Source organism: Crassostrea angulata, chromosome 2, assembly GCF_025612915.1.
Source record: "Crassostrea angulata isolate pt1a10 chromosome 2, ASM2561291v2, whole genome shotgun sequence".
Classification (NCBI taxonomy): domain Eukaryota; kingdom Metazoa; phylum Mollusca; class Bivalvia; order Ostreida; family Ostreidae; genus Magallana; species Magallana angulata.
In genome coordinates, this window is record NC_069112.1 from 73,193,456 (window position 1) to 73,210,480 (window position 17,025).

A 17,025-nucleotide genomic window follows, 5' to 3' on the forward strand; every position below is an offset into this window, starting at 1 on the left:
TTGATGTACAACTCATTATATGCAGCGTGAATTGCATATTATCTTGTATATATGGACAGTATAAAACCCCATTTTATTACGAGGAAGTAACTTGTAAACCCTACATCGTGCATAGCAAACATATTTGATATAATCTACTAGGCTATATTCAAGTACTTCCGGACAGCGGCTAAATGCAGCTGAAAAAAAAATTCTGTTTATCGTTGATGGTGTTAGAAATTGAGAGGTTGTCTACAAAAGTAATTCATTTTTTTTTTCGAGAAAAATAGGCTCCCGAAATCCTCTCAGTGTACTTGATTGATGAAAGGGAATTCCCAATAATTTTGAATGACGTAAACAAAAAAATGATCTTTGTAGTTTTAATTTGTTGTTGTCGATTTGCGGGAATGTTTGACTTTGGAGTGAGAGCTGTGTATAAAAACTATATAATAAGTAAGTATTATGTGAAAACGTTTCACCGGATGTGATTTCCTTGACATAAATATGACCTCAATTTCTTATTTAAAGAAGTTTTCTTTATATATCATGCCGAAATAGTATTTTCCACATGAAAATGCGTTGTCCGGATATACCCAACGAATAAAATATTGGAGAGTTATTCCTACACAGTACACAACACACATTTATAAACGCTAAGTAACAGGACACATTAATATCCAATATTTAGATGAGAAGTTTAACAGTTTGCGTTGTTCGTATCCCTTGTAAGTTCTTTAACTTGTGCAACATAGAAATATTGTCATTTAATTTGATTTGGTGCCTCTTGCAGTCACTTTAAAAGTGTTTACTGCAGAAAAGTTATTTAAGAATGATTATATTTAATTTGAACAGTTCTTGTCGTATGATAATTTGAATTTTATTCCACTGCTCATAATTTATTCCGCTAATACACTACTGCTCATCAACATTTTTACGAATACATAGTTTTTAACTCCGCAGTTTAATATATCAATCGTTTTGGTTTCAATTATTTATAATTCAGATTGCCAAAGTTAAAATAACTTTATACCTTTTTTTGGTTTTTACTTTTTACGAAGATTTATACGAGATATGTACATGGTAGAACTGTGATATAAATAATACATGCAATATGTTATTATCATTTCCATTAACTATAATTACGTTCTTAGCATATACTAAAGGTAACCCCGTCTTAATATAAATCCGATAAATATAAAGCTTATACATCGATAAACATTAAAAAATTGTGTTTGTTTATAAAACAAAAAACTTCTATCAGGAAAGCTTGTATTTGTGTTTCAAAATGTATTTTTTATAAATCCCTGGCGATAGCATCGTCCATTATATATGTAGGTGTATCTATCTCTTACACAGTGGTGATCCTCATGATATTGTTCTGCTATAGTACAAAAACGAGTAGCACAAAACTCCACAAATACAAGCAGCATTGTCACTGATTATTGATTTTTGTTTCTAAAAAAAGCATTAGCAATCAAATAACTGTTTACGTATTTGTTGTTGATGTTTTATATTTCTTCATACGGAGTTTCTTCTTCTGCTTTTTTTAGAGCTGTATAAGTCTCTTCTGTATCTCTCACATGTAATTCGTCGTAGTGTTGAACCACTCCATGACTGCTTAGTTCAATGTTTTTGTCGTTGACGCCATGTTTCCCGTTCTGGTTGAAACGTTTCTTTTTTATATTGAAGAAAACAAATATTCCCGCCGTCATCAATACCAGTCCAATTACAGAAAACAAGATGGGGAATACGACAGTCACACTTGTTTGGGCAGCTTTATCTTCTAAAACTTAACAAAAAAAGTATTCAATATCATAGAGCTATATATTATATTTGGATATTTCGATCTGTTAATACCAAGGTAAGGCTAAATCAAAGAGATTTCCTTATCCAAGGTACCTAATTCACATCGGTGACCCTGGTAACCAGTTTTACAGCCCTGGCAAGTGCCCGTCTCTATGTGACAGTACTGACAGTTCTCGTCTGGACAGGGAATAGAACATTCTGGTCCATAATATCCGGTTGTGTTGCAACCTTGACGAATTGTGAAAATTTATCAAAATTCTATCTAAATTCAATAATAAAATCGTAATATGTATATCAATGTTTACTTTTAACGTTTTATAATAATTATTCTAAGACCTTTTATAAATCACAAGATTGTGTTTCTTTTATCAGCAGTTAAGAATAAAATAATAAACAAATCTAATAATTATTAATAATTAGAAATATCAGAATACCTGAATATGAAAAAGGTTAAATCAATATAACGCACAAAGATACAGCGGTTTTTATGTTCTTTTTGTTTCTCCTGAATGTCTTTAAAATTTAAAAAAGACATAGTACAATGTAATTAAATTCAAAATTTAGTATTTAACATCATAAAAATACATTTAAAAGTAATGTGTACTAAAGGAAAACAAATTAAATATTTTTTCTTTACTGTAAACAATTACAGAGAGTGCAAATATACTGTACCATAAACTTCTACTTCACAGAGTTCATTGTGAGCATAATTGGAAAAGCCTTCACGGTAGGGACCTTTAAATCTCTCGTTGTAGTAGATGACGTATTGTCCATGTACAGGACAGGTGGTAGTGAAGACAGCAGGTATGGTGGCCCGTGTAAAGTTGTCGTCCTTGTAACACAGTGTTCCCTGTAGTCTGTCTGTTGTATTGGAGACATACACCGAAAATCCTAGAAATCTTGATGTGAAGCCATTGCGTAAATCTATATGATAATAAATCATAGTTTTGTTTAAAAAAAACAAACATCTATATAATTGTGAATTTTACTGCTGTTGAAAAGATCCCCGGTGCATAAAAAAAAACATTTAATAGTTAAAGCTTGTAAATGATCAATGTTACAATGGTATAACACTGTATACAATTAGAAGTCATTATTCCATATGCAGCACAATTTACGTGCTCGTTATCCTTATGTATTCTTGGTATGTTTAACTTATCAAAATAAAATTGGAACTCCTGCAAATGAGGCTAAGTTTGTGATTTTAAAATAAGTTGACACATGAAAATGTAGGTTTTTAATAGTAGTTGTAATACCTTGTCATTGTCATTATAATTATTATCAATCATGTTTAATAAATTTTAAATACATAACATAGATTAATAATAGAAATGTGTTATCTTACTGCGATAATCATTAATGGAAAACCCAAACAAAAATATGGGATTTAAGCAAATGATTGCAGACAAAGTGTAAATAACACATCAAACTAATTTGGTAGGGCGGACAATTTGAATACCGGTATATGACGTGCCATTTAATTCCCGCAATTTTTTCTCCGTTCCCTTGGCCGATTCAAAACAAACTCAACTATTTATCAAGAGGTACGTCCAATTTGCAATGTTTATCAATATTGATGACACAGCAAAGTTAGCCGATATTAAGTCTACATTGTGTTTTTGTGTTTATATCGTATCAGCGTCGTATCATACCCCTTGTATCATTTTTATATTTTGGACATCACGTACATTGCAATGTTGGCCAACATCAATATCAAATCATGCCTAAACTGTACCCTTACATCCTGTTTGCATCGTCGACATTGTCGATATTGCAACGCTTGCCAACATCAATTTTCATCGTATTTTTATTGTCTCATAAATATTTTGTTAACATCTTTGACATTGTCAAAATCGCAATGTTGGCCAACATTGAGTCGACATTGTGTTTTTATCGTACCTCCTCATTCTTGTTTACATCGCCATTTAAATCAACATCAAGTCGACATTGTAAAAATGATTGAAATGGAGTCAACATCGCCTTGTTGATCGTGTAGACATTGTATCTACATCGTACCCCTTTTTTCTTGTTAACAGCACAACATCGCAATGTTGGCCAACATTAAGTGGATATTGCGATTGGTATTTTGCGAATCATGTTAATAAATAGTGCAGATGATTTGTTTATACATTTTAATGCAGAAGCATGTGAACAAACTTTTCAACTTAAAGTTAAAGTTAACCAATAAACATGTCTTGGGGGAAGAAGAATTTATTCACGTTAAAACTTACAGAAATGTGCAAATACAATGGTGAACATGTAAGAAATAGAAAAAAGGTACTTTGGAAGGCTATTAAGATCAATTCTATGTAAGAATCTAAGATTTATAAATGGGTCTGGCCACGCATAGTCACCAATTTTCCTTATATTTCATACATGAACACACCTGCGTGTAAAACGCAAAAAAAACACTAAAAGTTGGTTGTTGGGAGTAACCGTTGCCATGGTAACCGAGACTAAAGATGAAAAAATAGCAAAACTTACCTACTTTGAAACCATATTAGAAGGTTTTGCCCACTAATGTATACTATAAAAGACATAAAACAGCCTTTGTCATATTTTCATTTCTTTAATTATATCAGAAAATTGACGGAGAAACCATAACTTTTAGAATGTTACCAGGGAAACCGTAAACAAATTTTGAAATCAGTTTTTTAAGGTTTTTTAATAAGCTGAAATGCGAAACTGTTAAATTTTAACATCCATATCAATGTCCATGCAATATATTGCTATGGCAACAAGGCCAAACAATTGAAAAAATGCAGAATTGAAGATGATTTTGAAAGGCTTTAATACCTGATTTTAATTTTTTTTTTTTTTTTTTGCAATTGTTTTGGTTGGAACTTGTAAAATATATCTAAAGTTTCATTATATACCACAAAAAGCTTTATTATGCATCAGAGAAGTGTTTTTGCTGTGGAAAATTAAGTTGCGGAAAAAATCACACAGAAATTCTCACTTTTTGAAAAGTCCATAGCAACGGCAGTTATTTTTAGAAAATTTAAGATTTTTTTTCAAGTGTCATTAAAGTTGTGTTGAACATATTTTATTGACTAATGCCAAAAGGATTGGACACAAGTTCCAAAAACTTAGAATGTCCTCTCCTTGTACATAATATATTACAGTGCCATACAATGCCAGTTAACATTGATAACAGTTATAAAACATGTAATGAAATACAAATAAATCATTAGTTTTAAATCTAGAATTAGAATTAAGTTGGTTAAGAAAGTTATGCAAATAATTTAAAAACTTAGATAAATCTACCACACTTTTGTATAAATGTATGAACTTCTTTAAATATTTTTATGTTTTCATCATAAGATAAAGTGTTGTTACCCCAAAGTAACAAATGTACATCAATTATATTCAAAAAGTTCAGTGATAAAAGATTATACATAAATGATTGTCTTAATGATGAATATTTTTTACAAACGAAGAACAAGTGATGTGCATCTTCTAAACTTCCACATGAACACATTAGGTTGGCTATTATGTTACACCGATAAAGATCACAATTGAGAACACAATTATGCCTTAATTTTGTATGAATGATATTCAAGAATCTTTTACCAAAAGAAAAATACTTAGGAGGTTTTGTATAATTGCTCTGTAGTGATTTCTTAAAAATATTTAACGAAGTAGCTTCCTTGGTATTATTATTCAGACTATTCCACTTACGAACAGTGTCAGGAAAAAATGACTTATTAAAAGCTTCTAATCTACATCTAGGCAAAGAATAGTTTGAGGAGTTTCTAGTATTATAGTTGGAAGTGACATTTCTAATTCCAGGAGTTATGTCTTTTAGATAAGAAGGAACAAGATTGTTATGAATTTTGAACATAGTAGATAATTTAAGACGGTCTCGTCGCGTTATTAATGGTTCCCATCCTGTTTCCAAATATAGAGAATTTCTTGAGGCTATGACTGAAAGACCTGAAACTATTCTTGCTGCATAAAGTTGAACCTTTTCAAGCTTATCCATATCAAATTGGGTACATCCAGACCAAACTTCAACAGCATACTCTAGTTGTGGTCTTATAAATGATACATACATTTGTGCTAAAATATCTCTAGATACAGTAAATTTAAGTTTTTTAAGTAGACCAAGTTTTTTGTAAGCTTTTTTAACAATGATGTCTATGTGATTAGACCAACTTAAATTTGAAGATAACAATACTCCTAGATGCTTGTGTTGTGAAACATATTCCAAGGTACAATCATCAAACAACAAATTAGGAAATTTTTCAACATTTTTAAAACTAAAGAATACAACTTCTGTTTTTTGTGGATTAAATTCTAGAAGCCATTGCTTTGACCATTCCTTCAGTACATGAAGATCATAATTAAGATTATCTTCTATGACAGAAATATTGTTTGAACACTGTTGTAATGAACTATCATCAGCATAAAGTCTACATATTGATCTCATGTTTTCAGCCACATCATTTACATAGAGTAAAAACAATAATGGGCCAAGAACAGAGCCCTGGGGAACACCTGCATTTATGAATTGGCTGGAAGAGAGTTTGTTTTTATACATAACCTTCTGTGTTCTATTACTTAAATAGCTAATAAACCATTCAAGAATTGGCCCAGAGACTCCATACGATTTAAGTTTATGAATTAGACCCTTATGCCAGACCCTATCGAAAGCTTTTGAAAGATCACAAAAGATCATACAGCAGTAATTACCATCGTCAATACTTTTCACAATAGAATGATATGTTTCTAAAAGTTGGTAAACAGTTGAATGTCCATGCAAAAAACCAGCCTGGTATTTATAAAATAAGTTGTTGGCGTGTAAAAAATTGTATAGATGTTTAAACAAGATTCTCTCAAAAATTTTACTAATACAACTCAGCAATGACACAGGTCTGTAGTTTGATGTGATAGATGGATCATCTTTCTTAAATAAAGGAATTACATGTGCCAATTTCCAGCAGTCAGGAAAAGTCTTAGATGTTAGTGATTTGTTGAATAGAAGACACAGAGGTTTTGAAATAGTTTCTTTGCAGGATTTGAGCATTTTGTGACTTATACTGTCTGGGCCTACTGCTTTATTAACAGGTATTACTGACAAAATGTCAAAAACTTCGTGTTCTTGAATGACAAGGTTTGAAAAATTGTCTGTACACTTGTGTTGCAAAATAGGTAAGTCCTTATTGTTATTATCTAAATTAGAAATTGAACTAAAGTATGTATTTAAAAGTTCAATCTTATCGTTATCTGAGAATGCAAACTTATCAGTGCCATTATTGTCTGTGTAATGCATAGGTGGTATTTCAGTTGTAGATTTAGTGTGAAAAACATCTTTCATCAACTTCCAATAGAGCTTTTGATTGTTTTTACTTGCATCACTCAAATAGGAATCAATATTATCATAATAATTTGAAATGGCATATTTTTTCATGTTGTTGACCTTATTTCTAAATTTCCGAAACAAATACCAATCTGAATCTTTGCAGGATTTCTGAGCTTTTTTTCTCAACCTATTTCTGATACGTATAGTTTTGCGTAAAAGTGAATCCATCCAGGGTTTATCATTTGGCCTAATAGTAACAGTTTTTTCTGGTAAACATTTGTGTATGATAGACATATATTGATGTGTAAAATTGTTTGCAGCAGTATTTATGTCATCTGTATTATTAATGATATTGCTCCAGTCACATTCTTTAATAAGATTGTTAAGTAGTATAAGGTTTGCATTTTTGTAGTCCCAAATTTTTCTTTTGTATGAAATATTTTCATTTGAATTTTGTTGTATGTAAATGTAAGTTGCTTTGTGGTCACTGAGTGTATGACTAATAGTACCTGAATCGTGGATTTTGATGTTTTTGCTTACAAGAATAGGATCTATTAAAGTGCATGTATGCTCAGTGATCCTTGTAGGTGTATGTATTGTATTTGTTAAGTTGTTCGAGTTCATAATTGTGTGGATCTCATGTGTGGAAATAAGGTTGAGAAAATTGACATTCAGATCACCTAGAACTATGATGTTAGAAGAGATATCATTAGCTCTTTCAATCGACCATGAAAATTTTTGCCAAAAAGTACTACTAGAATTTGGTGGGCGGTATGCACAGCATAAAAGAAGATTCTCAATAGCATGTGGTATTTCAATCCATAAGATTTCTGTACCGTTGGGTTCTAAATCATACCTCCGAGATGCAACTATAGAGTCAGAAATATATATCATTACACCTCCCCCATAGGAGTTGCGATCCTTCCTAAAGCTAGTTTTATATCCCTCTATATTTAGACTGTCATTGCATTTACATCCAAATGGGTCTCAGTAAAACATAATACATCAAAATCTTGAACTAAGTACAGTAAGGAGTCTATCTTATTTCTTATGCTTCTTATATTGATATGCATAATATCAAGAGAGTTTTCAGCAGAGGGACCTGGATTAGTTTCAATATCTCCAGATAACTCCAGATAACAAGAGAACACAAAATATAAAAATTTGTGCACAAAAATTGAAAGTAATAGACCAATTTGAAAGAAATTTGAATAATTGTTTAGTTTTGAATAACAATGATTGGACTGCATATAGTAAATAAGCAAGTTTGAAAATGGTAAAGTAAGATTTCTTAAAGATGTTGTGGTATCTCATATAGAAAGACCCTATGGCGGCTCGATATTGTTCTATTGAGTTACCCATTGTCTAAAACATTAAGTGAGCAAGTCATAATGCATATGGTAGGCCGCCACTTGGTCTGGGTATTGATGATTAGAAAATCACATGTATGGCAATAATTTGTATATATCAACATAAAAAGAACATAAAATAAACACAAAGAAAAACTGGGTAATATATACATGAACTTGAAACAACAAATTGTATCACAATAAAAAGTATCTTTCAGAAATATAAGGTTGGTATGAAAGATACTTTGAGGCTTTCCCAAACAACGTGGGTATTTACATCTATATGCATGCTTGGTCAAAGTGGGAAAATGACCTCTAGTTAACATGCATTGCAAAAAAGAGAATAGAAAAATAAAAAGAAGAGTGCGTGTGAGAATACATACATACATTTGAACATCGACTGCATAGGTTAGGGTTCCGATAATATATATATATAGAACTGGATTGCAAAGTGAAAGTTAAACGTTTTGTAGACGTTGATTATTGTGTACACAAGAATAAAGCGTCCTTGTGAGAGCGACGAGTCACGCACGTGGAAATGTTTATAAACAACATTCGGTGGCTGGATTCACGGACAGTTAATTTACTTGTTGTTGGTTATTGGAGTTGACGCCAGGAATTGCTGTTGTGTGTTGTCTTCGTGTTCGTCGTCGTCGTCTTCATGGAAGCGCTCGAGGTCCTCAGCCGAGGATATGGTAACCTTTTTTCCACTGACACCATTTAGTTTACAGAATATACGACCGTCATAGGTCCAGGAGCTGTTTATTTTCCGTAGTTTTACAAGTTCTCTTGTTTTACGAAAGAGCTCTGATCTGGTCCGTGTAAGGGCCTCATTGATATAAATGGGGTCTGTCTTTTTGGTTGGATTGTTGTTGTAGGCCTTTAGGTTTCTTTTATTTCCATAAATACGGGCCCGATCCCTATAGCTCACAAACTTTACAATTATGTCTCTCGGTCTGCTATGGGAGTGGGAGTTAAATTTTCCTACTCGATGTGATCTGGATATGTCTTTGATAGTGATCTTTTCTTCATCTTCTTTTAGAACTAGGTTATTCACGACATTTAAGACCAGCTGGTCTGTATTATCTTTTGGATTTTCTGGAATACCCGAAAATTTTAGACAGTTTCGACGTGTGTATTGCTCCATGTCATCTATCCTTAATTTCAGGTCATTAACCTCTGTGCGAAGGGATGTAACCTCTGGGACAAGAACTTCTGTCAATGCGTTTTTGTATACACGTCATTAAAGTTAAGGACATACTTATTTTTTCTCACCAATTTATTTTATAAATTTATTAAATAATCAAAAATGCCTGAATATATTATAATTTTCCTTATTTTTAAGCTTGTTACCATAGCAACGGTTCTCAATTTTCATATTTAAATTGTTAATTGCACAATCATAGTAGTATTTACCAAATAAATCCAAGATTTGCACTTTTAATTCAAATTAAATGAAGAAAACAGATTTTAAAATTTATGTTTAGTAACTATGGAAACGCTTTTAAAATATGCGTTTCTCCATGAATTTTTTTCTTTCTTTTGAAAAATGACAACTATTTTTGATAATGAATTCTATCCTGGAAACACCAAGTTCTGCACATTGCTTACAATATATTCTCAAAAAGCATTAAAATGCCATTTTTACATCTTTTCCCTCGGTTACCATGGCAACGAGATCCCATAGCAACAAACAAATAGTGTTAGGTTTTTTTACTCACCAAAGTCTCTCAAATTGTCAAGTATGAAGAAAATCCGTGACTATGCGTGGCCACCGAATTTTGATTCTTACATAAAATTGATCTTAAGTAAATATAAACATCAGGTTTTTTTGCTCACCAAGGTCTATCAAATTGTCAAGTATGAAGAAAATCCGTGACTATGCGTGGCCACGGAATTTTGATTCTTACATAAAATTGATCTTAAGTGAAAATAAACATCGAATGTTTCAATCATGACTAATTAAATTAATAAATTTGTTGAAATATATTTAATTTCTGACTTAAATGAACACTCATTTATTTTTATGTATGTCATGTTACACCTGTTTATTAATTATTAATTAATCAAAAAAGTTCATTTAATTATTGTATATCTTAATTTCTTTGTTTACGAAAAAAAGATTTTTTTTTTAAATTATGCATATCATGTACAGTAAATATTGAAATATTTTCTAGATTGCAAAGTAAACGACGTTCTGTAAAAGAAATAACGCCAATGTCGACGATGTATACTCCATTTTGGTTCAACATAGTCGACGTCGGGATTCTCACAATGTTGACGATGTAAAAGTCAAAAAATATAAACAATGACGAAAATAAATATTAATTTACTTCGGAAATAGAACGTCTCATTAGAATAAAATTGATAAATTACCCCACTTTACATTGTCCGTTCTGTAATATATGGTAATGTGGTGGATGCTCATTACTGTAGACAGGTTAACCCACCAGGTGGCCATCTCTCTGTAATCAGCTGACAGGACACATTGGCCATTCAAACCATGTAAATCTGATTTCAGTCCATCAACAGCATTACTGGCGTCAAATGTGTCGTTCGGTCTAGTGATGGTGGTATATGGGTACAGCTGCTCTGTTTGTTTCTTTAGAGCTACATTATCTGCCAATGCAACAATATACATTATTAGTTTCTACCAATATCATTTCATAATGGAAAATCATTTTGGAATAAACAACTTAAGGTGTAATAATGCAATTTTTAGGAAAATTCATTAAACAAAAGATAGAATATGCAGTTATAGATTTTATTTATATGGTCATTCATATCATCTGCTAGTTTAAACATGTTAAGACTCAGTGCGCTGCAAAAGCTCCATAATATAAAGAAATGATCGGCAAAAACTTATTTTAAAGTAAACCAATTTTAAATTTAATCAACGCGATTTAAAAACATACGAAGACACATTGATAGAGCTTCTGTATAAAATATTCTGTAACAATTATATACTATTTACAGGGTATACGTATCTAAATAATTATAGAGTAAGCGTGCCTTAGTCTAATCAACAAAGTTGATTCTAATTGTTTTAATGAAAAAGGTTTCACTTCCATATCAATTAGTGCTACTAACAGACTTGTTGTAATCTTCAACGAGACATTTAGGTATATCGACGACATATTATAAATTAAGAAATGCTACTTCCATTCTGACGTCGACTTGATATTTCCAAGTGAACTTGAAGTAAAAGATACCACAGAACCTAATTTATCTTTTTTCTATATTTAGATATTTTACTTAAAAGTAACAAAAATGACAACTTAACACCGAAACCTGATGACGAACATGATGACTTCAATTTTTATATCATTAACTTCCCTTATGTAGCAATACACAATCAACGCCTGTATATTGAGTTTTTGTATCATAATTTGTTCGATACGAAAGGGCAAGCTCTATGTATGGACAATTTCTAAAACGAGGCAAAGTATTGACAGACATGTTAGAAAAACTAGACTTTTGTTTAGTATTCTTTTTTTATATGCATGCAATTGTCTGTATTAAATTGTTTTTTCATGTAGAAAAAAATCATGGATATAAATTGTACTGTAAAAGAAATTTCCAGAGCTCACTACTATGTTAAACAAGTAACATAAAACAATAATTATTCTTTGAGGTTCCTGTGAGGACTCCAAGTTATTGGTAATCAATCAAAATAGTTTAAACAGCATTTTGTACAAAAATCTATTATCCTTTAAATGTGGTTGTTAAGTTCACCGTTTCTGAGATCTCGTTGTGAAAACTGTGAAAGCCGGTGCACTAACTGCTGTGCACGATGAATGTGAAATTTTACAGCTTTGGTACATTTTCCAAGTGTATGTAGATGTTTATCATACAAAAGTCCAAGAAAAACTGTTGTAATCATTGCAAATAAATATAGATTTGTTTTAACCCTTCCGGCGACACCGGTAAGTTAAGGCAACTCCGAGTTAAATGACCGTCGAAATTATGATAAATTTAAACATTGTTTATTTTTATGAAAACAGTGCTGAATATTAATATCAAGCGAATGTGTTCGCCACGATATTATATTTCTACTTCGAAATCGAGTCGATCTTTGAAGCTGCCGTGCCATGGTATGACGTGACAGTTAAAAATGATAACTTTTTACCATAACGAAAAATCAAAAAGTGTAACTTTACCCCGAAGTTGAATTGTAAGTATTACACAATAATTCGATCAGCAATTACTTCATTTTTATTACTTTACTGCTAGAATCCTATTGTTAATCGCATAAAATAAATATTGTCATTATTTATCGGTAACCCCCTCGACTTAATCAATTCCATTGAAAATGCTTCGTATTTTGTATTTACAGTAACGAAGCACAGGTTTCTAGCAGCATTTTTTAAGTAGTTTAAGTCATATGCTTTTGATATTTGCCTAATTCAACTTTCATATTATTCGGAGTAGTTTTATAATTTTGCCTTTTTTGTACACACTGACATAGAAAAGGCCGGTAAAGCCACACAAATGGCTATCTGGTTACCTTATAACACTCACTAATAAAACAAAATATCCATGCCCGTATTATCCTGATTATATGCAAACTGACATTTATCTAAATCTTGTGTATCAGTATTAAATAAGTCATATTTCGGCATTGTTTACACTGCATTCCGATGATGTCTCTCGTATAAATATACGTAATAAGGAGAAATCGAAGATATATTCAGTAAGAAGAGTTTCTAGTGATATTTTGCCTGTAGTTTTTATGATATAAATAAGAGGAAAAGTATTAATTGACATGTTTCCGTTTAAAAATATGACATCATGCTGCCTATTGTGACGTCATATCGATCCGAAAAAAATTGATCGTTGAGAGTTGCCTTATCATACCCGTGGAGAACCAAAAGTGACAGTCGACAAAATGAAGCCGGACAAATTTGAAAAAAAAAATACCTGACATATTTGAAATATCTTACCGTAAATGTACTTTTTTACAAAACAAATTAACATGGGTTAGATGACTTATATAAGATGGTATACTAATATTTTAATCTTATGTAGAATGATAAAAAAAAACCAACAGTTTTTGATATTCCTACGTTCTGACCGGTGGTACATGTAAGGACGAAACTAAAAAAAAATAGCCTGAACACATTTACATATAAAGGGATATCAACACATGTATCACAAATTTTGTATACTCATGTCTTTACCATTTCTTATATTTCGTTGAAATATTCTTTAAGCTATTGGGCAGGAAATGGACGAGCGGAAGTGCTCAATAAAAACGAAAACATTTCTTTTTTTTTTTCTCATAAATGCATAACTGTTTATAATTCTACGTAAAATGTTAAAAAAACCAGTTAGACTTATGACTTTTGATTTGTTTGTACCCTTTCTGTTAAGACCGGAAGTGACGGTTGACAAAATGAAACCAGTTTAACACATCTTCATTCAAACGTCTGTCTTCAACATAAGATTTTTGTCTCAACCATTTACATTTTCTGAAGTGTCACAAGGACACTTTTTTTCCCCAAAAAGCTACCTGAGATTTATTTTAAATATCTCACCAGAAGTAATAGGCTTTTGTTTATTTAAAATTCGATATATGTAAGATATTTGATTACATTAACCACTAATGATAAATTACATTTACATTTCTAAAATTGGAACTGTTAAAGTTTTCCCAACTCATGTTGTGAAAATGCATCACTGCAATGATAGTCACGGGAACATAGTCATTTATCCTCTCTACTCCCTTCACTAACTTGATTATCTGCTATTATTATCAATATCACAATCGCATTAACGAAAATAACTCCTATTCATGAGCATGATATAGTTTTAAAAAACAGTTTGGTCTCTCTTTTAATGATGATGATACAATCTCTTGCTCGTTTTCAGTGATAATACTTGACTTTACAGGAAAATACTGAATATTTGATACACTTTTTTATGACAAGCATTTTATTGACTATAGATATGAGAGCGGAAGCTTACAAGTTTGAAGTAGATTAAGCACATTCATGTAAAAGGGGGAATATAGGAAATTACACATTTAAAGCTTCTTCAACGTGAAGATTTCATTTTTTTATCGTCAATTTTTCTTACTTATGTAGCAATATATCTTTAACGTATCCATATAAGGGTTTTATATCTTAGTTTATTCGATAGCCCAGGACATTTTGTGTGTATGAACAGGCCTAAAACAAGGCATGCTATTCACAAACAAGTTCATAAAACAAGATTATCAACTATCTCGATTGAGGTCAATATTTTGTAGTTTTCTGGTCGATACAACAACTTTGTCAGCAAAATACAATATCCTGTTAGGTCAAATGCTGACATGACCTATTCATATTCATCTTATACCACTGGTACATGTAATTACCGAATTGTCTTAGAAGTTTTCCAATTTGATTCCCCGATTACAACACAAAACACAAGGTGGATGTGACCGGTCAGCAAAGAATGCCCACACCTCAATGTAATCTGTTACATGTACTATTTTAATTTTTTTGTGGAGGTCCATGTTTGTTCTCTTCCTTTTCTTCTATTTCCTTTGAACTTTTGTTTTAAAGACTGTTCTTTATGACCTCATTTTTTTTACCACTCCGATGATTTCTTAAATACTCCATCAAACTATCAGGCCCTATAAAAACTTGTTAACATTTTCCTGGTTATCTTCATTTTTCAGATATTTCAAGGATTTTCTTGAAATTTAAAACTTTGTAGATACGAGGGCGAGGAAAAAAAAAACTGCACAAAGCGATATACACTCGAACCTATTTGAGCCTCATTGAAGCTTTGAAGAAAACTTTTCCAGTTTTCATCACTATATCTGTAGAAATGTACTTAAAACCAAACCTTTAGTTCATTAAATGGACATGTTAAATGCATCACAAAGTTGTAATTCATATCTAATATATTTTTTATGGAATATCCAGCAAGATTATTTTGGTGAAGTATGACACGCCTATTAAGTCAGGTTTATTGACAATGCATATACAAACAGTTAATGTAAATGACAAAAATATATTCTTATAAATAACCTATAAATATTTCTCTATTACATTTAGATGTATTCTTTTATTTTATTTAGATAAAAACCTTAAATGTTAAAAGCAATTCAGCTTCTATGATTAGCTTGATCGCCCGACTGTTTTTCTTTTTAAATAACATTATGTCATTAACGAAATTTAGCACATGACACAACATTAAATCCAGATATGACTATATAATCTCACGTTTACAGTGATAAAATTTGACTTTACCGGAAAATACACTTTTTTAATTACAAGATTTATAGATTGATTATAAACATAAAGGCGGAAGGTTAAAAATATGTGGCAGCATGAGCACATTCATGTAAAGCGTGGACTATAGGGAATAACAACACTTCAAATACGAGTCGCGCGATGTTACATCGTTTTTTGTTTACAATAACTAGTTTGTTAATATAGATTAACGCACTTGCGTGCGATTTGATAGAAATGTTTCCATCTTATCAAGACTAAATGATTTTATGCACACAATACATGGTACAAAAAAATTATGTGCACATCAATCTAAATCCTTTTTTGCTATAGCATTCAATGAAACAGAACCTAGTGCTAAAACCAACACTGAAATATTAAACAAAACAATATTGATTAAGAAATATATTTCTAACAAAAGTTAGCACCTGTTCAAATGCAAAAATTGTCTGTTGATTATTCTGCATTCAAACTACTGTCGCAATCAAACGTGACGTTTATATGAAGTGAATCACTATGATAATGGTGGTATTATCATCTGAAATCACTAAATATACGACATCAATTAAAGATGGTTGTCACTTCATTAGCCAAACTTTTATGGACTGAAGCAACTAAGGTAGCCTCTAAAATAATCGTGTCATTTTGAATTCACATCTAAACACGTGTATCGAGTAAAATACCTTGCTTAAACGATCAATTGTATCTTTTAGAAATTGAAATAAAATTATCATATTCTTACAATAATTAATACAAAAAGTTAAAAAAATGCAAAACACAGGCAAACATTGAAAACAGTAACTTGTTAAACCGACTACAAGTGCACAACAAAGATATATATGGTTTGATTTAGCATACACAGAAAAACCCCGCTTATTAACATTCAACAATTTTATCAAACAATAACCTCGCTTTAACTTATTGGAAACTAAATAAAACAACCTTCCAGACTTACCATATGCACCAGTAAACTCCAAAAATCCAAGACATAGCCACCGAAAAAACATCTTTGTGAAAAAACTTAAAACTGAGGAAGTTATAACATGTGGAGCTTCTGTGGTATATCGGATATTGGTTTCCGCAATGTGCAGATCGTGAGGAGGTTGTGTAAAACCCTGTCTAATGTCAATATTTTTTTTTAACTTCTTATGGCATGAAATAACACAAGCAAGTGGTTTAAATAGCTGAATTGAACTCAAATTATATCTTTATTTTAACAAATGGATTCCACAGAACGGTACTGGAATGCATGGTTTGTTGATAACTCAAAGAACAATAGGCGTGGAGCTTTTGGTATTGCTTAGATTTTAACAGGACAGCAACATTTTCTTCGTGATCCTTTCTAGAATGGCTTTCAGTAACT

At 31.4% G+C, this 17,025-nt stretch overlaps 1 protein-coding gene across 1 annotated transcript; it reads right to left on the minus strand.

The window, feature by feature from the left end:
- Positions 1–4: 4 nt before the first annotated feature.
- On the minus strand, positions 5–16,723 carry LOC128172349 (uncharacterized). The gene is made up of 5 exons (XM_052838149.1): positions 16,618–16,723; positions 10,816–11,058; positions 2,458–2,709; positions 1,879–2,013; positions 5–1,762 (listed from the first exon to the last, which is right to left on the minus strand). Exons 1-5 carry the CDS (start codon positions 16,667–16,669, stop codon positions 1,488–1,490), a joined length of 957 nt encoding a protein of 318 aa, XP_052694109.1. The 5' UTR covers positions 16,670–16,723; the 3' UTR covers positions 5–1,487.
- Between the last annotated feature and the right edge of the window lie 302 nt (positions 16,724–17,025).

What these genes read in the sequence shown, in the direction of transcription:
- LOC128172349 (XM_052838149.1), bottom strand. Translation starts at nt 16,669, where the DNA reads ATGTTTTTTCGGTGGCTATGTCTTGGATTTTTGGAGTTTACTGGTGCA. An exon ending in AACGGACAATGTAAAGTGGG is followed by an intron (nt 2,710 to 10,815) that starts GTAATTTATCAA and finishes ATTATCATATAG; the next exon opens with ATTTACGCAATGGCTTCACA. An exon ending in GGGTCACCGATGTGAATTAG is followed by an intron (nt 1,763 to 1,878) that starts GTACCTTGGATA and finishes GTTAAGTTTTAG; the next exon opens with AAGATAAAGCTGCCCAAACA.